General features: G+C 42.2%; 1 protein-coding gene across 1 annotated transcript; it reads right to left on the bottom strand.

Moving 5' to 3' along the window:
- Nucleotides 1–176: 176 nt before the first annotated feature.
- On the bottom strand, nt 177–21366 carry LOC120575293 (rab11 family-interacting protein 4A-like). The gene is made up of 14 exons (XM_039826014.1): nt 21306–21366; nt 18756–18847; nt 13079–13149; nt 9368–9500; nt 8730–8809; nt 8122–8156; nt 7693–7802; nt 5485–5588; nt 5075–5215; nt 4697–4778; nt 4157–4294; nt 3927–4073; nt 2326–2469; nt 177–2018 (listed from the first exon to the last, which is right to left on the bottom strand). The coding sequence occupies exons 1-14, from the start codon at nt 21364–21366 to the stop codon at nt 1902–1904; spliced, it is 1455 nt and encodes a 484-aa protein (XP_039681948.1). The 3' UTR covers nt 177–1901.
- Between the last annotated feature and the right edge of the window lie 2398 nt (nt 21367–23764).

The following is a 23764-nucleotide window of genomic DNA, read 5'->3' as shown; positions in this document are numbered from 1 at the left end:
AGGAACACAGCACTGAATTGTCCCTCAAAGGCTCCGTGACATAGTTTACTAACTGATTGGATGTAGTATACAGCATATATTAATCATGTAGACATTCGGTTGTGTTCAGACAGCCAAATTAAAGGGTTAGAAGCGGTGTCACCTAAAAAGGCCCATGCCAGTGTTTATGCATGTTGTAGCCAATCACTACATTTACACAAATACTAAACATTAATTTTGACCATTTTACAGATTTTTTTTTTTTTTTGAAATAGTTCAACATCTATTCGTCAAATACTTCCAAATCATAACTCCCTCTAAAACGACAAACTTTTGTTTAAACAAACTACATACAACCAGTTAATTAGAGATCCGAACATTTGACATAACCAAGCTAGCCGTTTCCCAGCTTTTTTAGTCTTTATGCTAAGCTAAGCTAAGCTAACCATGTACTGAACACACAGACATTAGACGGATGTCAATCTTCTCATCTCACTCTCGGAAAGACAGTAAATACGCGGAATTCCCCAAATTTTGAAACTATTCCGCTAAGTGATCCTCCTTTGAAGCTTCCACTGGTTTCCATTCATTCCCATACTGTATGAAAATCAACTTGCATTTGCAATGGCAGATACTGGCAGGTTCTGCTCAGCACTGCCGCTCAATATTATGATGAACGATAAAACTAACATGAAGTTCACATGAAAACTGAACTCAAGCTTATTTCAAGTCTCCACAAATAGATTTTCGTACCGCCTGAAATGAAGGTTACCTGGTAGACGGTAAAAATACCATCAAACATTATGGACTGCTTTGGCAACTGGTTTGTAGAAAACATGCAAAACACTGGTATGGTCCTTTATGTTGCTAGTTGTTGTATGTCCTACACTCCTTAAATCTAGCCTCTGTTTCAGTCTGAGCCCCCGCCCCAGTGAGAGACAGCCCAGCTATAAATCAGTAACTGTAGAACAATTAGTACTGCGTCTACATGAAAATACCAAAATATGTTTTTATGTATTCCCAAATATATACCAATCCCCACATTTCAGTCGTTTTAAATCTAGAGTTATAAAATGTTGGTATACAGATTAAACATGGCACAGCAGTTCTACAGTGATTGACAGATCGATTCATAAATAAGCATTTGGTTCGAGTGGATATGAAGACCATCCACTGTGTGTGTGTGTGTGTGTGTGTGTTTGTTTGTGCGTGGGTGGGTGCGTGCAACTACATTTGTTAGCAACAGTTCCAGTCACAAGTCACAAGTAGTGAGAACATTTAGGACATTCAGAATTTCAGTTTAAAGTTATAATCCTTGAGATTTTCATTAAATCAAACCCTGTTTTTGATACCAGCATTTTTTTCAGCAATTACAGTATCTCTCTCTCGCACTTTTTTTATTTTTTTATTGTTAGTGGCGGAGTCCGCCATTCCCTTGCTGGATTCAGATTGCCTACACACATACACACATACACACACATACACACACATACACACACATACACACACACACACGAGGGATTGACAGGAGAGGATGCAGCACGTAATCCAGTTGTTACTGCTAATGCTAAGCCAACATTACCTGATGCTGCTAGTTCACTTTCACTCTCAGAAGTCACAAAACGCAGGTTAGCTCTAACTGCGATCATACAGCAAAAATGCATCTACAGAACACGACGTGGTAATCCTCTCTGAGAAAAAACAACACGGGTTTATTTGGCTGCACTGCGAACGAATGCACCCGCTGCTCTTCTGCTGCATTCCTGCCCTCGGTTTCCCTCCAGAAACCACGCGGGTCGCCAAATCAACCAGGACTAAAATCACAAGGAGTATAACTTTAAGGTAGGGGCTAATGGAAGATCCCCACAACTACAGTAATACAAGGGTGTGAGTGTGTGTGTGTGTGTGTGTGTGTGTGGCGTTTAACTCTTGATCTCCAGGATGGAGGGGTTATGGTCGAGAATGGCCAGAATGATTTTGTCCATGTACTGCCTCAGACGCAGGTTGATCTCCTCCTGCTCCTTCAAAGCGTCGACCAGCTGAGAGAGAGAGAGAGAGAGAGAGAGAGAGAGAGAGAGAGAGAGAGAGAGAGAGAGAGAGAGAGAGAGAGAGAGAGAGAGAAAATGCATTAGAAGAGCAGTCCTGACACACATTACATTTGTCAGCATTTGTCTTGCTAACGTTTGGGCCCCACTGTGTAGCTGTCGGTTGCTTTATTGACCTCTTTTGCCTTGCTTGGCCTGTAAAAGCACTTTTGAAGGTGCTATATCAAAATAAAGTTATTTATTTACTACCACTACCACTACTACTACTACTACTACACCCATCCAGCAGCGGCACACTAACCTCATCCCTGGAGGCGTTGTCGATCTCCGCCGCCAGGCACTGGGCCTTGGTATGACAGGCAAACAGGTTCTTCGCCTCGTACAGACTCAGGCTGAGAATTTGAGCGTTCAGGTCGTCGTTCTGATCCCGCAGCTTATAGTTCTCCTGAGGAAGCAAAGAGAGAACAGTTCCTTTTAGAGGGGATTGTGGGTCAAACTCTTGACTCTGTGCATTACAGAAACAGTGGCTAGTTAATATAAGGAAGTCAACACACACTTGAAAGCAATTTCAAACTTTTCTCAGCATGATACAAAACTCTTAGTAGCTGAATTGGTGTAGTGGAACTTAGGCTTAAAGAAATAGTAAATACTCTTATTTACTTTCTTGCTGAGATCTAGATAGGAAGGTCGCCACCCTCTTAGGTCTGTTAAATATAAAGCTACAGCCAGCAGCTGGTTAGCTTAGCACAACGACTGGAGCCAGGGGGAAAAACAGCTAGCCTGGCTCTGTCCAAAGATAGGCTATTGCTGTATGTCAAATATCATTTTCACATCTTAAGTTTGTCTCAAAACTCTGTGTGTGTAAAATGCAGATCTGCAAGCGTAGAACTGAGATCCAAAAATGCCTTTTCTATTCACTAATAAAAACAGGCTTCACAATGCCTGTTCAAAAAGTTGTAAATGTTAGGAAAAGATTCACAAATGCATTCATTTGTAAATTAATTCTATGTAATCACAGGTATTTTTTTAATTTGTGGAGCTTGTTTGTTTGACACAGTAACGGCTAAACTAATCGGGGTGTGTGTGTCTTTGTAAACTCTCATTTTGAAAAGGTGCTATATTGGTCAGGCTCTAACAGGTTTAATCTCAACTGTGTGTGTGTGTGTGTGTGTGTGTGTATATATTTATATCTATCTATGTTATGCACTCTTTGTGTGGACTTAACCTAAACCACTTGAGAATGAATGTAAAGAATGGTGAGCCATATAAGCCCTGACACACCAACCCGATTATCGGCCGTTGGACAGTCTGGCGAGGTCTGTGCCATCGTCAGTCTGAGGAGCCGTCGGCCTTCATTTTGGCCCATTTGACTCATTGAATTAGCCAGGGGGCAGTCGGACTCAATGACCAATCTGATTGGTGGAGTACTAGCCCTTGACTAGCGAATCAGTGCTTCTTCCACAAGAAGAAGCCCGAGAGCTGACAACGCCGGTATCTTCTTAGTACTAGCCGCGGTATTTTCTTCCGTTCAGCGAGTAATGACGACTACGACCCTTCTTGACTACTATCAACACTCTCTGATGAAAACAATGACTGACGACAGCGTGCTCTGTGTTTACTAGGTCTAGAGAAATATTCCGTCTCTTCCGTTTTGTTTTAATTTTTTGGGTGACAATACAGATGAGTGCCGCCTGCTGTTAAGGAAACGTATTAGGTCTTGCGCATGCGCAGAACGTACGCTCAAATCTACGTCGCTTCGGTGTGTTCTGAGGCACTTTTTTGGGAGACGGGAGCCGACTGATCAGTCCGACTGCCTTTTCTGCCGCCGGTTGGCCGTCGGGTTGGTGCGTCAGAGCCTTTAGGAGAAGTGATGGGGAGTGTGTGCCGTGTGTGTGTGTAAACCTGTTTCAGTCTCTTGACTTCATGTTCCATCTCGATCTCTCTGGTCCTGCTGTTGTACTCCGACAGGCCCTTGCCCTGTCCTGGATGCTCCATCTCCAGCTTAAACATCTGCAGATACTCCAGCTCCCGGCGGAGATCATCAATCAACTGCACAGAAAAGATGCCCTTTAATGGAACTGCTTTACATTTTCCATGGCACCCTTCGGTCATGTAGAGTCAGAGTGCCTCACCTCCTGCATGGCCTCCTTTTCCTTCTGAAACTCATGGCGGTTATGCCAGAGCTTGTCCATTATCTTCCTGTAGAGGTCCATCTCATCTTTCAGCCTCAGACCGGTGTCCTCCAGCTTGTCTGTCATCCTCTGCTTCTCCTGCACAGGAAAGAGGGCAGGAAGCCATTGTTGAGATAGAAAGCAAATTCACTTTTTAAAAAGGTTAAAAGAATAATCCTGCTTTATTACAATTTGAGTCTTACTTTTGTAGTTTTGGCCAATATTTATTATACTGGAATTTTAATTCCTGTTTAGTTATGACCAATTTGAATCAGAGTCCGCTTAAACGGCCAAAAGTGTGAACACAATAGACATACGGCTAAAAACAAGGACCACGAAGCTGAACAAGGTAAACATAAACATTGGACTACTATGTACAGATGCAAGTTTGTAGAAGAAAAAAAAAAAAGGGAGGGGAGGTCAGGAAATGTCTTGGAAATAATTAAATGACGCCTCTGGGTTGTAATAAATACAATAGTCCTTTGGGTCAGTCACACTCACCTGGTCCAGTTTCTCAGTCTGCGACTTGAGTCTGCACACATTCAACTTCATCTCTCCATTCTCTTCTTCTAACAGCTGTATCCTACACACACACACACACACACACACACACACACACACACACACACACACACACACACACACACACAGTACAGTATCCCACAGAACTAAAACTCTACAGTACTTTACATCTTTGACAAGTTCAGGTTTACTGAATAAATCATGAAACTGGCGACACAATCCAACAGATTGGAGAAAAAACATAATCCATGCACTTTTTGTTCAGCTTAGGTTTACTGCAGACTTCTCATCAACATCATAAATCATAAATCCACCGGATATATATCCGTCGTGGATATAGACTACTGATGAGTTTACCTGTTACAGAGCAGGTCTATCTCCATGTTTCGGTCCCTGTCCAGCTTGCTGTAAGCCTCCCGGTGCCTCTTGGTCTCCTCTTCCAGACTCTGATCTGCCCTGGCCTCGGCATCCTTCACCTGCTCCTCCAGCTCATGCACCCTGGGATTAAAAACACAAACAACAACAACAGTACATGCAGGTCAAATATGCAATGTTTAACATAGTGGCAATAAAGCTGCCATCAGATTGGGTTGGATAAAAATTCTATGATTTCCAGATGAGGTTATGTAGACCTAAACCCTTAAGACGTAATACAACACCCTCAGTCTAATTTAAAAAATAAATAAATAAAAAGTTAATATGACTAATTCTAGGCCAACATAAAAAAGCATAAATAAATAAAGGATGCAGCGATTGTGTTGTCCTACCTGTGAACAAGTTGCGTGTTCTCCTGTTTGAGTTTAGACTTGAGGTCACCGTTGGCCAGACTGTCGCTTTCCAACTCCGTCACCTTCTTCTCCAGATAACTGACCTGAGAAAGACAACCAGGCTTTAAACTTCCACATCCTACCACACACACACACACACACACACACACACACACACACACACACACACACACACACACACACACACACACACACACACACACACACACACACACACACACACACACACGACCTCAGGTGGAGATGAGCTCCTCTGGTTGTGTTTACTTTATATCATAGACATTCCTAATATCGGAGCCCTTTTATTAGGTACAGTATACCTCCTCATAGCAAGAAATCATGTAGCTGCAACTCCAGGCACACAAAGGTCAAGAGGTCGAGTTAGCTTTTAGCTGGTCTCCTGCTTTTATTCAGAAGGCTTGAACATGACAGTACCCATGTGTATTGTGTAGTATGTCAGCATTGTGCCTCAAAAGGCTGAGGAGACAAGGTCATCAGTGTTTGTCAGTCTCTGTAGAGCCAGATTAAGAAGGAGCTGGCAACACACACACACACACACACACACACACACACACACACACACACACACACACACACACACACACACACACACACACACACACACACACACACACACACACACACACACACACACCTCCAACTATTACCTCCGCCAAGGAGGTTATGTTTTCAGTTTGCTTCTTGGTTTGTCTGTCAGCAAGATTATGGAAAAACTACTGGCCCGATGTGGTGTCAAAATAATCGGAATAATGAGTACGCGACTGGGAAAATTCACACTGCATAAACATTGTGAAATAGGGCATGCCTCAGTGGAGGCCTGCGCTCTCCGAGTGCCCTTCTAGTTTTATATGAGTTTACATTTTTTACTTGGTTACAGCTAAAATGTTTGTTGAGAATAAAAACAGTATTAAAAACAGTCAGGGAGAACACCTCTTTCACTTTTTCCAGATTAGGACTTTGTCAAGAAAGACATTCCCCCACTTTCCAAACCGCCCCCCTCCCCCGGAAACCCTGACTGATTCCCTCCTGGCGATAGATCCCGACCGAAAAAAATGTGTTTCTGCATTGTAGGATCTATTATGCTCGACCTCCGCGAACCCTCGTACTTTGACAGAAGCGGCATGGGATGGCGATCTGAACATGACTATTACGGACCAACAATAGGACCTTGCTCTGGCTATGGCTCCCTCTTCCTCCACATGTGCTCGTCATGGCCTAATCCAATGGAAGGTCCTTCATAGAGTCCACTACACAAACGCAAAATTGTCTAAAATATACTCCACTGTCCGGGACGCCTGTAACAGGTGTAACCAGTCTCCTGCCAACCATTCTCATATGTTCTGGTCTTGCCATACATTATGTACTTTTTGGATGAGCATTTTTGACACCATGAGTAGAGCCTACGAGCACATTATTCCCCCTAACCCCTTGTCAGCCATTTTTGGCATTTCCTCTGACGCTAATCTCCCCTGTTGCACTGGAGGCCCTGGGTTATATCTGCGCAGACTGATCTTTCAACTGGATAAGACCCAGGATTAATCTGACTAAAAGGTTCTAAATTTAGTTGAGTTAGATTTTCACTGAAAAGGCTGTATCTTGACATTCCAGAGAACGAACCTTTCCTAGAACTTGCGACTCCGCTTATCTCTGACTTTGAGTGTGAGCTCCTTTCTGACTGCTTTTTTTTTTTTCTCTCTCTCTCTCTCTCTCTCTCTCTCCACGTGTGTTCTGTCACTTGTTAAAATAAAAAGAGTTGGACAAAAACAAAAGTCAGGGAGCACTGAATACTAAACTGTACCTACAATACTAAAATAATAAGCATGCCTTCATGGGACACTCCAGCAGGATCATCCACCATGTTAAAAGGCACCCCGCAACATAACACTAACTTCAGTTCACCCCAATGATCTGTACAGTTTGAACTAACATACTATAGTGAAAAGGAACTCTATGGTGCAATCACCTCAGTTTGAAATAGAATGGGATGGTTTTAGTGAATTGTTGAGTCCATGCATCCAAGGAATTAAAAGGAGGCATCCTACCCACTACAGCTATTGCTACCACCAGACAGGTGAACCAGAAACAAACAGCTAATCATTTTAAAAAGGTTTTCATGCAAAATGTACAAAAAACTGCCTGCATTTTTGAGGGTGTGTGTGTTTGTACTTTCTCTGTGATGTCGAGGTCGCAGGAGTCGATGCTGTCTGTGAACAGATCCTCTGTGCTGCTGCCCTGACTGGACCCAAACACGCTGTGGTTGGCCTTGGAACAGCTGACTGCAGGGAGGAGATGACCAGTTAGGAACCAACAGCTCAGACAGAGGACACCGTTACCCATTCTACATGATCGCCAATCACATACAGACTGTGCCAGCTTCTGAAACTGCTCATCCATTTTAGGACTCTTATTTGTCACCCTGCTTAAATGCTGAACCCATCATTGGGATCTGTTAAAAGTGACTGTCGCCCCCTTCTTTCTATGCAAATGCAGATTTACGCGTACTACTTCTATTAAAAAAAAGAAAGAAAGAAAGAAAGAAAGAAAGAAAGAAAGAAAGAAAGAAAAGGTCTTCAGTAGGAAGGTCAGGTCACTTACCGTCCAAATGCTGTGCTGGAAATCTTCGATTAGGGCTGAAACACAAGAGAGAGACTGAGTCGCACACACCAGGGCTGACAACTCTCACACATTGACACTATTCACACGCTTCTCACGCCCCCCTAACGCCTATTTTCTCAAGCAGAGACAAATGTATATTTATATAACTGATAGCTTGCTTTGCCCGGATACCTACATGGGAACATAACATTAATGTTTAGAATAAACAGCTGACAAAGCTAACACTTTGTGTGGAAATAATATGAAAGGGAGGATAAACAATATGATGGGGGAGGATTTTTAAACCTGTAATAAGCGCCGAGCTGCTGCTGAAAACTAAAAAAAGGAAAAGAATTCTTAAAGTCTTTCATTCAACATGTTATAAATGATGCTTCATGTTTCTGATCCAGTCCCTCCTGTCTGTCCACAGCAGCTGTCAGTAGCTACTTCTCTGCACTGAGCATTTTTTTATCTCTTTACCTCCACAAGTTGGTGTCTAGCTGCTGCTCTGTGCGCCGGGCAGACACTGCAGGCTCTATTTTAGTGAAGCCACTGGTGAAGACAGATCGCAGGTGTCCCGCGTAAGTGCGCCGGAAGAAAAACGGCACCTTTGGTCATATTCGTAGGCGCCCCCTTGGCACACCTGTGGCCCACTTGGGCAACGGTGGGAGCCATGGAGCTGTGTGAACTGTTTTTATGTTTCAGTGCAGAATAAGCTGTGTAGAATAATTCATCATAAAGACACGCTTGATGTGCACGTATGTGGGCTATTTTACAACTTTGACTACTATGCGGTTATTGTTATTGCTACCTCTGATCACAAATCAAGCATCAAAGATTGGAATACATCAAATCATTGAAAGTTGAGTTGTTTGAGCCTATTAAAATTGGCACAGACACTCCTTTATCTGCCACGGTTTTTCACAAACTGTTCTTTTGTCGCCGTTTTGCATCTCACACACAAAACACAGAAACACAAAACTTGCAACCAGCCACCCCATCAGAATGGGATACGGTTGCTATAGCAACAGCTCAGGCTCACCCTTTGATGTGGGTGCAGCATCTGATGCCAAGAATGAATAAGGAGGGTGGGATTGGGGTGGATGGCTTATGTGTATCTGAGGCTTTGAGCAAATCAGGGAGATGCTGAGGCAGCGCCTCGAATTGTCGCTGCCAGCCAGCCCCGTTTGCTCCCGGCAGCCTCTTTGGCGTTTATGCTGTTGTCTTCGTGTGTTGTGCGTTTTACCTGTTGGCCTTGAGGTTTCGGCACAGCCTCCAGGTCGTTGAGTAGATTCACTTTCCTGCAGCACTGAGAACAGTAGATGTCCAGCAGCTCACTGTTATACAGCTGCCGATTCTTCTGAGGAGTCTGCCCAGCACTGCAAATACAAAGAACACATGGACATACAGACGTGAAATGTGGAACTCATGCTAGTCAAAATTTTAAGTAGGAAAGATATTAAATACAGTTGGTTGCAGCAACAAATGCGTTAACCACAGCGCGACCAGATCTTTTTCTTCTTGCACTGCAATTCATTTTGTGATGCTCGGACCATCAGTCAATGGTAATGGCACAATTCAACAGAGGCATCCATTGGCCCTTTCACAGCAGAAAGGTTGTTTGTTTGTTTGTTTGTTTGTTTTGAAGGGCACAGTAAGCCAGCAACCTTGATAGCCAGCGTCTGGCGGTCACCCAGAGAATAAAGACTTATCTTGGCAAGCGCCGCGCAAATTATCTGTTGCCCTGATGGCAACAAAGGGGAAGATGAATTTCCAAATGACAAATTCATATGGTTGAATAAAAGGTTGAGGTGGAGTGATTCATTATTGGGCAGTTCATGTTGTACAATAGCTGCCTCTGTGTTCTTTTGGCTCTTTAAATGTACAGATCGGACCCCACAAACAAAAATGACCGACTGGTGTATATTAGATTTTGCTTCATTGTTAATATACGTCGTGACAATACACGTTATATATTTTGTTGTTGGTACATCGACAGAGCTTCGGTTGAGCTGGTAATCTTGTTGCAGACCTGTTTCAGTGGAAAGTGAACGAGCAGGCGGCAGTGACAAAAAGCTGCAACCGTCACATACACACTCATGCTAATTTAACTAAATGTTATCAGACCAATCGTTTTTTCTATTCGGCTTGTCCCCCATCATTGTTACTTCAATGATGTTCTCCTGTATGACAGAGGCTATTAAAATGCTACACATACTATCTGTGATCATAATGACAGTGTTTATGGTTTAACCTCAAATTTACATGAAACTCTAGATATAATTCACTGGGAGGCAGCCATCGGATCAGTCTGCCTCTGTATATTAATTGGCTGGAGCAACTTGATTGGAGGGTCAATCGCTCTTAAACTTAAGACATTCAAAACATGAATCAATAGTGGAAATACAGGAATACCGGGCAATATGATGGTGATACTTAACTGAAATAAGTAATAATCAGATTGCTGACTAGAACTTCTCGTAGATTGTATGCAGTCTTTGGAGAACTATAATATATAAATAAAATATGTAATAATCTTCAATATAGGTTTTGTTAACAGAAAAAAAAACTTCATAGGGCAAAATCGGACTAATAAAATCTAATGGCGCCTTTCCACATTTACATGGTACCTAATCGCCCTCGCCTTTTGGTTTCTTCCACAACTTAAAAATTCCTGGTACCTGCTAACAGGTACTTTTTTAGTACCTCCTCAGTCGAGGTTCCAAGCGAGCTGAGGCGGAGCCGAGAAGGTGACGTGAAACCCTGCAGGCTACGGAGATTGGTCGGAAAGAATCGTCACTGATCACTGCATTGCTAGCGACAGACGGCATTTTTAAATAGTTTAGCCAGCGGTGTTTTTTGCTGCCGGAGGCTCCGCATGAGCCTTCCATAGCATACAAGTGGCCTGATGTTTATACTTGTGCGCTGGTGTGTGTGCGGTGCCGTGTAGTGTGTGGGAGAAGTGAGAGAGTGCTGCGCGATTACTCACGCGGCAGGCAGCGTACTCTAGGAGTCATATAGTGAGAGAAACAAAGTGCACCGTTCTTCCCGACCACGTCGGGAAAATCTGGAGCAGGAAAAGTTAACTATCTTTGTTGATTTCATGTTGTTTTACGGAGAAGGAGAACCAGGAAATGAGTGGGAGAAATGCAACGCTACCAAGCCATGCCCACGGCAGTCACTATGACGACTCAGCCAAGCTGAGGCGGTACTAAAATCTGCAATGGAAAAGGGGACGACACGTCCCAAGTCGAGCCGTAGTAGAGTCGAGTCGAGGTGAAGTCTGAACAGGTGGTACCACCATGTAATGGAAAAACGCCATATAAATTCTATAACGTCATGTTGGTCAAACACCTAAACCAATCAGCTCTCAGATCAGTGGAGAGCCAGGCATTTCCCATCATGTTGGTGGATTTTGTGGCGTACTGTTGCTGTATGTTTGCATGATGTCAGAGCAGGTGGGGAGATCTAACCAGCTGCGCTTTGGTGCTGCGCTAGTTGCGCTGTGCTGCGCGAGCTGTGCTATCGTGCTGGCCTCTCAAGCAAGAAAAGGAAAGGGTTTTACTGATAACATTAACAATGGCTCAATTTCTATTCAAGTGTCCCAGGTAGCCACAACAGGGGGCACAGTGAGGCTGCATGAACAATACCAGCACCCTGAAAGTGAAAGCTAAAAAGGAATTCAGCCATCATACATTTCATTATCTACAGCTTGTGTTTTTTCTTACTGTGACATGTCAACTTGTCTTCCATGAAAAAGGCCTTTCAAGCATACCGCGTCCCCTCGTTGTACTGCAAGTAGTACTTTTGCTTACTCTGTAATAATAAAAAAGTTTTATATTCTAGTATGGAACAGGAACAGATCAAGAAAAAGGAAACCAAAAGTGACCCACCCTGTTACGTCCTTGAAAAATATACTTCAAGATACAAATGGATGTGATTCAGGGTGTGCGCCGCATTCTGAATTCACCCAACCTGGAGAGGGAAGGGGAGGATCCCAGGTCTGAGAAGCCATTTGTCTCGGTGTCTCAGGGCAAGGACTGCTGGGGGTAAAATCCACATCCTCCCCTCACCATAATCTTCAAACTGCTCCTCCCGGAGAGATGACAGACGCAACGGGTGCCAATCAGGTGTCTAGGGTTGCATAGCAGGAAGTTACAGGAAGGGTGGTTCATTCAAAAGGGAAAAGAACAATAAAAATGCCACAGTCAAATCTAAAACAAACTGAAAGTTACCTCTTCCGCTCCTGTTACTCACTTATAGACAATATAAATATATATAGGCTCTAGAACATTTCCAAAAAAGGATGGGCCAGGCTGGGGCCACATGCAATTCTAGGTCGCACCAAATATACCCGGTGGGGACTAACCATCTTGACACATGAATACAATTGGCTCATTAGCTTTCCAGTTCACCCAATTTATGCAATTCCAAGACTGTTTATGGACTGCAGTGGGCAGAAATACTGAAATATACCTTTTTAGGAATAGGGGAAAATGACTTTAGAACTACATACACTACAGAAAATGTTTTGCCCCAAACTGCATGGGGTATACATGGATACCCATAGAACCTAGTTACATTCGGATATCTTGAGGTGAGTGGTCAAGGGACCCCTTTGAAAATGGCCACCGTTTTTCCCTCACAAAATTTTGCCTAATTTTTGGAGCCGTCATTCAGCCCCCTTTTCAACAAGCTGGCATGACACATTTTCTACCAATGGATGCCTTAATTGTGACTACTTTCATATGATACAAATATATTTACTTTATCCTTAAACAGTTTGAGAAGAGTAGAGGGGCAGTGAGATACAGGCCTGCCCCCATCCCCTCAGATGCCATTTTAAGTACTAAGTAGCCCGATAAGGGCCCACTCCCAGATATTGCTACCCTGCTTGCCTTGCCGGATCAAAGGTTTTCGCCTGTCCATGTCACACTCCCCGCACCACAACCCTCACCATACCGCGCTGCTTTCTGGGTAGGACCCGTGCTGCATGATAACGGGAGGGCCCAGCTTGGCCTCACCGTTCTAAACAGACAAACAAATTGAAACATTAGCATGTCAACAAATCCGCACTAGGTTGCAATGATTAATCAACGTGAGCGACGTCATTGATATAGTCATCAGTTAGTTGGTGACATCATCAGGCAGCGCCTCAGCAGTCGCTGCCCGCGGACCCTGCTTACATGAGGGAACAACAGCGTGAAGCTTTGGCTAAACCTTCACAAAAAAAAAGAAAAAAAATAAAACCTAAAAAGAGTAGTAGTAGTAGTAGTAGTAGAGCATTTCTCACCAGGCGGTTTGCCCTGTCCTTCGCTAACGTCGAATCGAAAAGCCGTTATGCAGGCTAAGATAAAGACACAAACCAGTAAACATTAGCTGCCAGTCAGTATGGCAGTATGGCAAACAACAGATGGAGAGCTTCATTCTGCAAACATTTTCACCTAGTGATGTGGAATTGCTGGGTGACGGTGTAGCCGTATCTCGTTGGTACACTGGTTAAGGAGCCAACGTGGCGAACCATCTATCCAGCTACTTTAAATAACTCCCGTACTGTATTGTGCTCACGAAGTTAACTTCATTTAACATTTCGTGTGCATGCTTTTGCAGGAATTAGCCATTCCAGAGCTTGCCTCCCTAACGTAAATGTTCCGGCCAAAAACAAAAGTTCCCTTCCTGCCACTATTTTGCAGAGGCACGGTATCAGTGTCACCGTGAGCTTAGCTGCCACCCAAGACAATGCAAACAAGCCAGTATATTTTTTCCTTATCCTAGAATGGGTATGTAGTAAGCCAGACCTTACTCCAGTGCTGATACAGCTGTGGAGATAGGTCTGGCAAATGCTAGACTAGATAGTAATCCAGTCAACTAGACTCAGTAACACTTAAGACGATGGGACGTGAAATGTAATTTTAAAATATGATCTTAAACCCTTGTTATGTCTGTTAAAGCAGTAGCTCCATTGGTGTGGCTTTAAAACCAAACAGGAATTTGATTTGACATTTACTATGTCCTTGAATAGACTTTAAAATTCAACCTGGTAAGCCACCCTCTGATACTACAGTAGACTTCTAGCATTTTGACCTGGAGATGGTCTCGTTGCTCTTTGTTTTTATCAGACACTCGAGTGGGATGTAGCATGGCCCAGATCTGTGTGTCATCAATTATGCCTGGCCTGTCTGGCTTCACTCCAACTGAGTGTGCCCAGGCAGGCTATACGACCCAGTCACAAAACACACAAACACACACACACACACACTTTATTAAGACTGGTTTGTGGAGATGGTGGACACACATGCACAGGTCTCTTGAGGGACTCCTGAGTAGCTCTTATTCATCAATTATAGACATTTTGTCTGAGATGAAGAGAAGTGTGTGGCGATATGGAATTATGAAAAAGAGTATAAATGGGGAATTTCAAGTAAGTTAATCCAGGTATGTGCGGTAATGGCTGACCTTACACAAAAATACTTGGTGGTCTACTGTCGGGTTTACATATCAACATCATGCCACCATAAAACAAAATTAATTAGACATTACACTTTTTCCTCAACCCTGTTCCCTTTTAAGAGTTTAACTGCCATCTACTGCTTAACATCCCAACGCTGTGTAGTTTAGAGTAACGGTGTTGTTGTGGGTTACTCCCCTAAAGCAAAGTGGGTGGGCAGAATTGCAGCATTGTGTTGATTCTTTAAGCAGGCGACCTTAACTTCCAACTGCAGCAGACGCTCCTTAATCTAGCAGAATAACTCAGAACACCTGTGTGATTCCACAAAGACCAACAGCAAAGCTGCCAGTTCCAATAGGGAATGATACAAGTATGGTGATGTCCTACCCAAACAGGTGCCATGTGCGTTTACAACTGACGTACAGAGTGAGAAGATGCCGTAATCAAGCACAGTCTGTGCAATAATGCCGCTACTTCGCTATAATACAGATTAGAGCTAATTAGCCAAACCAAGTGAAAACACCTTGTGTTGGTGGGCCAAGTGAGGCAGTGAAACTGCATGGATTATTCAAATAAACTCCTAATCACTGAAATTACTTTCCAATGTTCTTCTTACCTGTAACTATAATACCTCTGTAAAGCCAAGTACACACCGCACTATGCATCCGACATAGTGTGAAGTCAAATCTTAAATCAAAAGGTGGATCCATTCACACCAGCAGCACATTAAATTAAGTACCATCCTGCTTCTGTTGGGAAACGTGACTCACTGTTTTGAGAAACCTCTCCCCAATCTGACACACACACACACACACACACACACACACACACACACACACACACACACACACACACACACACACACACACACACACACACACACACACACAAAAAAATAATAATAATAAAACACACACACACACACACATTTTAAATGTGCATGCTAATTTCCTCTCCAGTCATACTCATGTGGTTTCGTGTGTGTGTATGTGTGTAGTGTGTCATCCAAAGAAACATAATGCGTAACCCTTTTACGTGGAGTGTTAATCCACTGTGGTGGTTCTGTACTCGTGTGGTAACACAAACCATCCCTCACACACTGTATCACTCCGTCAGCATTCCACTGGGGTTTAGCTGGGACAAAGCCATACCCCATCTCTTTCACCCCCTATCTCCTCCACTTTCCCTCTTCTCTAGTTCTCCTTGTGCTAAGCAAAATCGTCTAATTGGGCTCATCCCTAGTGGGAATGGGTAGTCATACACGCAACAAACAGCAACTTATGATATATAGCATTTTCCTAGATAATTTTGATCATTTATGCTACTTTCCATGCTACTTCCTTTCCATATGCCCAAACATTTTTGCCCAAATCAATATGCCAGTAAAAGAAAAAAAAATAGATATAATGCTAGTAATATAAAGAGTAATACAATGGTGTGCCAAATAAAGCCAAAAGCAGATCAAACTTTGACTCACTTTTTAATAACTAAGTGTCATAATTCACTTTCCTACAGTAAAAAACCAAATTAGGTAAATGATAGGAAATACCTCATGGTGATTCAAAAAAATACTTTAAAAAATACCTTTTCATGGTAGAAAGGCTTCAGGGTCCCACTTTTTGCACTATTGAAAGGATTCACAGAAAGTCTCACAGAATTCTGTGGAATGTTAACGAACTGGTTAACACCGGGTATTAGTGGTGGTGGCACGGTATGTGGAAATTCCGCGCCACTCAATGGAAAACAATGCCAATGTAAAGTCAATGGGAAGCATGACGTGAGCATTAGGAGCTTACTACCGGGTAGCGTAGTAGCATGAAAGCCCGAAAACTGGCGTGTAAGGAGGGTGGGAGGTGGATGGGCTTCAAACAACACAGACTCTTCACCCAGGAGAGACCATCTGGTCCCGCTGTGGTCACGCTTTTCCTAAAACCCAACCGTGAACCGTCCTGTTGTGTGTCCTAAGGTCCTGTTATTGTTTTCCTAAACCCAAACCATCCCGCTTCTTTCTTTCCTAAACCTAACCGTGTTGTCTCTCCCGGCCCTGTTATTGTTTTCCTAAACCTAACCATCCTGCTTTTCTTTTCCTAAACCCAACCGTCTCCTGAAGTGTCCTACTGCGGTCATGGAAACGTAAGCTCCACCCTTTTAGCGACCTTTTTCCTTAACTTAAGGTGCGCAACGGTTCATTTCAACGGAATTCATCCTGTGTCTAATCATGGAATTTTTTTATGACTTCAGGAACTGCCACAGATTTCGTGGTTCATTTCACTTATAGAATTCTGTGGAGATCAGCTGGAAAGGGATTATCCAGGACTGCTACTGTGTGGCTTAGTCCATTCATACCAACTTCCATTGGGAATCTATCAAGGCCTGTATAGGAGTTGTGTTGCTTTTACATTCTGCCATATTCCTGCACACACTCTGGCATTGGTGAGAGGTTGCGTGAGTTAAGATGGAATTACATCCCATTTGGCGGATGGGACCTATCTTTTAAAGATAATTTTTTGGGGCATTTAGGCCTTATTGGCTATGACATGATGACTAATATGGAAAAAAATATGGAAGACATTAGAAAAGGAGAGAGAGGGGAATGACGTGCAGCAGCGGGGTCAAGAGGTCGGAGTCGAACTTGTTGCCGCTAAGCGCCGAGGAGTAAACCTCTATATATGCGCTTCATGAAAATTGGATTATGACTCTGTCACTCTATATATCCACCTTTGAGTTATTAAACAGGCTCAAAAGCTTCACCATTAGAGCTGCATCTGGTAAATGTAACCGCTGGTCAGTAACAGACGCGTTGGTTGGAGCTAACGCCGGGACCCACAGCCATCTTCAGTATCTCCCCTCACAAATCCTGGTAGGAGGGGGCGGATGGAAAGAAGAAAGGAAAAAAAAAACAAGAGGGGAGAAATCAACTAAATACATGTTATCAGGGTTGGCTACTACAATTAATCGTATCGTAATCAAAATCGCACATGGACTCACTGCAACTTCCAAATCGCTGGGGTTGTACCATTTGTTAAAAGGGCTAACTATGTTTCAAACCATTAAGAATTAAGTTCTTGTGTTTTCTTGCAGAGACGTCCCAGCCTACAGCCAAATTGTAATCCTACAGACTAATGGAGAGCCATGTGCCTTTGTACAGACTCCCACAAAACTCCGCTATATCATTTTACATTTTTTTTTTTTTTTCAATGAAAATAAGAATAATGATACTAAAATTTATCATTCCCTCCAATATCCTGGAATCATATCATCGCACTCACAACATCAAATAAAAAATAATAGCAGTTAGATATTTTCCTACATTGTGCAGCCATACACAGTATGATACATCTCTGGATTGATAATCGATAGGAATAGTTGGCTTATTCACTTTTAAAAATACAATATATTTATATAAATATATATAAGGGTTACATATTAATATACACACACACACACACACACACACACAAACAATAACACACAATAACACACACATAACACACAATAACACACACACACACACACACACACACACACACACACACACACACACACACACACACACACACACACACCACCATCGTTTGGGGTTACTTTAGAAATTTCCATTCCACTCCATTACAGACACAGAATAATAGTGCTTTAGATCAGTTGCACTGTTTTTTTTTATCCAGGCCAGCAGCTTTCAGGATTAGCCTTATGTACTTACATAATGCAAAAAGGGTTCTCGACTGTTGTAGAAAGAAGTGGCTGGTCTTAATGCAATATCTACATTGCCCATTATCAGCAACTAACCGGGTCTTCATTAACGTTCCAAAGGTACATACTTGCTTACTAATCTGATATAATTCTTTTAAAAGGCTAACTGGAGAAAACATTAGAGAACCCTTTTGCAATTATGTAAGACACAATGTAATCTGAAAACTGATGCCCTGGTTAAAAAAAACAATGCAACTGATCTCTGTGATTGTATTCTTGTCTATAATGGAGTGTGGAATGGAAATTTCTAAGTGACCCCAAACTTTGACTGGTAGTGTGTGTGCAATATTAATATAATTAAAATAAGACTGGAAACAGAGACAGCTAGTTCTGGTCTTAAAAGGTAACAAAACCCACCTTTTAGCAACCTCTAAATGCAGATAAAATCCAGTATTGAGCTTTAACTCATCATTTACACCTCCTGTGCATTTCTTACCTTTAATGGCAAACACCCAAAGTGGTGCAAAGTCTCTTTAAAGTTGATCTTCCTATGAGCGCTAGGATCCAGGTACCTGGTTAACTTCTTACCTGCAAGAGACACAAGCCACTCAGAGATCTGGATATAAATGGACACAATACTGCACCCTCTATGCTCAGACTGCAACTTCATCCGCGGTGAGAGTACTAACCCTTTAACTTCCCTGCTGCTGTATAATCAGCCAGGCCAGTCATTCTTAAAAGTGTTGTTCATTTTAGCCATGTTAGTGACGTGGCTCTAAGTGGATGGAACTGTTTGTTGGTTGGTCATTACACCACGCCTTTCGTTTTGTTTATTTGCATTCAGATTTCCATGTTCTGCAGATGATCATCTAGCACAGGGATTTTCAACAGAGGGTTCCAGGTTACTTAGAGTCAATGCAGGCTTCCAACTTCATTGTTAATGTTTGGAAAGTTTTTTTATTTAAAAAGTCTTAACAAGAATCCAACATATTATTATTAAAGCAAATATAAATCCTCACTGCTCACTGGCCTACAGTATAGGTAAAGTAGTCACTGAGGCCATCCACAGATGTGTGTGAGCACATGCATGTTTAATCGATGAAAAACGTTAGATTAATAAAATCATGGCAACAACAATTATTAGGCTATTTGAATAGCTTAGCATTTTTTATGCAAAAAAAGATATGCATTCCTTACTGCCATTGTAGGTGCAGCTTTAATATGCTGCTCCATCTCTTTTCAGTTAAGGGTCTTTGGCTTTAAAACACGCTGAAGACCCTTGATCTATAGCTTCCATCTTCAGGGCAATATGTTAATATGCCCCCACACTTGGTTGGAGTAACCAAATACGCGTAAAATGCAAATGACATTCCTAATCGCCTCAGCCTCTACTTCCCAATGAGCAAATGTTGGCATGCTAACACGAGCAAACCGTAACACATGGTGAATACACCAAACCATTATACCTGCTAAACATCAGTTTGCTAACATTGTGCATTGGAGCAGACAGTATGGCATGCCAACCTTTTAGCATTTAGCTCCTAAAGCAGCACTGTACCGCTGCATGAGTTCCCTACTAACAACAATTTGGGTAACTTCTGTACTCCATTACCTTCACACCCCCTTCCTAAAGTGCAGAGGTGAGAACGGTAGCCGGAGCGGAACTCTCTTCCTTCCTTCTTTACACAACTATCTATCACTCTTATGCTAACACTGTGAATATGTCCAGGAAAGTTCGTCCAAGTGGCAGCTGTTATCAATCATATTTACAGCCAGCCCCACCCTTCTCTAGGAGTTTGTGTTTCTAGGCTGGGACGATTGGTTTTGTCCCTGATTTCTTCAATGATGCATTGGTGCCGATCCGATCTGTATTGTGATTTCATTTGCATTGCAATTTTGAAGCTATTAAGTGCACTTGACAGGGGTACCGCGATTTTTCTCTTCTTTAAAAACAAACAGAAGTTAGAATAATACACTTCTAGAGACAATAGATTATGAGACATCTTCCAAAATTAATGTAACATTCAGTCAGTCTGACATTTATTTCATTTGTAAAGAAGCATACATTATTGCCGTAATTTTATGCTTCTGTTCCTTGTTTTTTTGAAAAAGGATATGATGTAGCTCTTGCACCGTGATATTCAGAAAATAATTAGGAGAATCACTGGTAAAAAAAAAAGAAAAATCCTTATTTCTAGTATTTTCTGTATGGAGGTGGTGGTGGTGAGGGTGGTGAGGGTGCTGGTCCTGCAGCCATTGGAAATGTTTCTACATAAGACGATCTTTTATATAACAATAATTAAAATTTATAAGAGACTCCAGTTTTTCTGAAGCTTAAAATGCAAATCATCACAGCTCAGAGCTGCAGCTCATTGTAAACGATGCAAATGTACTTCTGTAGCCCTGCATCTGTACTAAAGTCACATTGTCAGCGACAACATATACTGTATATCCCCTGTGTATTCGATTATCTCATCCCGACATGAATGCTCATTACAGAAACTCTTTTCTCCCTCATTTAGAGAGAGCAAATGTGAATGTAATTAAAAAACACAATGTATGAACATGTGATGAAGGAGACTGTCTTTAGTGTTGTCTTAATGGCATTTATGCATCGGATGTTTGAAAGAGTCAAACAAGAGGAGGAGCAGATGAAGCCGCGCAGACTGGAGGTTAAGATGAACGGGAACAGAGAGAGAGGAGAGAATGGAGTCAGTCACCAGGTTCGACATCATTTTTTTTTTTTAAGCTTTATTTATCAGGGTAAGTCGATTGAGAACAACTTCTCATTCGCAGTTTCCACCTGTCACATTCACACGGTTACATTCATACCTGGAGCTGCCCAGTACAACCCCAGCTGGCTGATTGAGCAGCTCCACTGAGCAGTTGGAGGTTAACGGCCTCACCCTCAGTGGTGGTAATTTGAGTATGCACAAGCCAGCTCTTTCACTTTCCCCCACTCCAGATTTTTCCCCGTCGGTCTGGGGATTGAACTCCCTTCTAACCACTCAGGCCTAGTTCCACTTCCGGATTGCTCAGGTGTCACCGTGAAATTCAGCCAGATCTCTTTCATTCACCGCCGATGTCCACCTTCCGGGCCTCTTCATGTTGGCGGCATATTCGAATGTAGCCAGCCTGTGTACATGTCTAAAGAATGCTTCTCCAAAGCCCAAATTGTACTGGTTCAATTCCGTCTTAATTAGAAAATGCTATATTATCAGAAAAAGCCTTATTTGGAATATCAAGCGAGTTACTGCCCCTTTACATGACTACGTAAAATTCGGAATATTGTCATGTTAGCCGAGATAATAGTGGAGATATATTAGTGTGCTGTTAACGTACTCAGCACATCCTTCACCCCATTCATCAACTACTCCTTCACACAAAGCTGATGTTGACATTTCCTTTTGGTTGAAATAAGTTCAACATTTGACCACACACAACATTAGAGTCTCCAGACTTTGACAGTGCGAGTTGCCCTCATTACCATGCGGACACAGCTTTGGTCTTTAAGTTTTGTTGGAGAAAGGGGTTTGTCACAATGAATAGATCAAAGTGTATGCAGTGAACAAGCTGTGCTCTAGGCAGCGCAAGTAGTATGTGGTGTTATCTACCCGCACTCACCCCGACTCAGTGCACATCATCACACACAGCTCAGCTCTCTGTGCACTCACCTGCGACAAACAGTGTCTTATATACATCTGGACCTTTGTATTTATTTTTTATCTCTACTGTGTCTATATTTTTAATTCAAGGGTGTATGATGCATGAAAGAGTATTGTTGATTTCCATCACCCTGTCATAATATTGAGAGATGCCCCACAGTGTACATGCTCCAACTACATAAATTACTAAGAATCATTTTAGATGACGTCTCCACTCCACATGTGTGCATCCTGCACTTTAGGAGTTAGGGTTAGGGGATAAGGTTAGGAAGGTTAGGGACAGCCTCTACTTCACTTTTCAATACTATGTGAACAACATATAGCCTACTAAAGTTCAAATATTAGTTTCAGCACTTCAAAAGGCACTCACCACTTCAAAATTCTTACCCCTAATGTAACTTGTAATCCCCATAAATAATGGCTGAAAATTTCACTTTGTGGTAATATGAGTTCCCTTCCCTGCCTATGTCCCCAGTGGCTAGAAATGGTGATTGGGTGTAAGACCAAACCATAGGTATCCTATGCTCTGCCTTTGAGAAGGGAAGCCATTATATAGGGGCCTTCTCTCCGATTTGCCCCATGAAAGATGTTCAAGCGTGGGTACCACCCTCCCCTCCCCCCTTTCAATATAACAAAAGTACCTCCTAAGAACTCATTTGTGGGTTCTAGTGTGTAATTCTACCAAGGCTAATTTCAGGAAGATACTTCAGATACGTATTGAAGGGGACCACTAAGGGTCTATACTTAAAAACTTCAGATACAGTATTAGGGGACTACTAAAGTCTATATAAAAGAGACTTCAGATACAGTTTGGGGAACCACTAAGGTTATACAAAGAGACTTCGGGAGATACAGTATTAGGGGGTCCCTGAGGTCTACATAAAAAGAGACTTCATACGTTTAGGGGGATCACTAAACCTATATAAAAACTTCAGATACAATATTAGGGGTCATAAAGTCTATATAAAAGACTTCAGATACAGTATTAGGGGATCACTAAGCCTATATAAAAGAGACTTCAGATACAGTATTAGGGATCACTAAGGGGTCTATATAAAAGAGACTTCCAGATTACAGTATTAGGGGACCACTAAGTCTATATAAAGAGAGACTTCAGATACAGTATAGGGGACCACTAAGATTCTATATAAAGAGACTTCAGATGCAGTATTAAGGGACCACTAGTGCCGACCTTTAATGTAGGTTTCCACTAGCATTTATTTTTCTTCATCAATTAATCTGCCAATTATTTTTGTGTGTTTTAATTTCTACAAAGCGTCAAAACAAGAACAAATGTCACTATCATCCTAAAATGTATTTGGTCCCCAGCGCAATTGTTTCCAATGTACATACTAAACACATTTAATCCACATGTCTACTGTTGCATACTTCTAAATGTGTACTAATGTTCTGTTTAATGTCAAGGGTTGAAAATGTGGGGGCTAAAGTTAGCAAACAAGACCCATACGAATGATTTTATCAAAAAACAATGTTGTTTTGCCAGTTACAAATATCTGAACAAATACAGTAATAACAAACATTTGGGATAAGGCGCATTATATGAGCTTTGGGTAACTATTGCATTTGTTACTGTAATAGTGCATGTTATTGCTGTATCTGCAGTACAGAACAGCGTGGTCGGGATAGAAGCATGTTATTTCCTACGTGTGGAACAATACTGGCCAGCTCACTGCAGCGAACTAATCACACCATAGAAACTGATCAGGATGTGTGTCTTTTTCTATCACCAATGTAAAAAAGACAAGGACTGTGCGTGAGCACCATCTCATGAAGCTGTTTGCAGCAGCTAGGCTGACGTGTTTCATTACTCAATAGCCGA

The sequence above is a fragment of the Perca fluviatilis genome, chromosome 15, assembly GCF_010015445.1.
Source record: "Perca fluviatilis chromosome 15, GENO_Pfluv_1.0, whole genome shotgun sequence".
NCBI lineage: Eukaryota > Metazoa > Chordata > Actinopteri > Perciformes > Percidae > Perca > Perca fluviatilis.
This window is presented reverse-complemented; position numbering and strand designations above follow the sequence as displayed.

Coding starts and splice junctions, on each gene's coding strand:
- LOC120575293 (XM_039826014.1), bottom strand. CDS start 21,366: ATGAAGAGGCCCGGAAGGTGGACATCGGCGGTGAATGAAAGAGATCTG. Junction 4,074..4,156: donor AAAAGGAGGCCATGCAGGAG/GTGAGGCACTCT, acceptor TTTTCTGTGCAG/TTGATTGATGATCTCCGCCG. Junction 2,470..3,926: donor AAGTCAAGAGACTGAAACAG/GTTTACACACAC, acceptor TTGCTTCCTCAG/GAGAACTATAAGCTGCGGGA.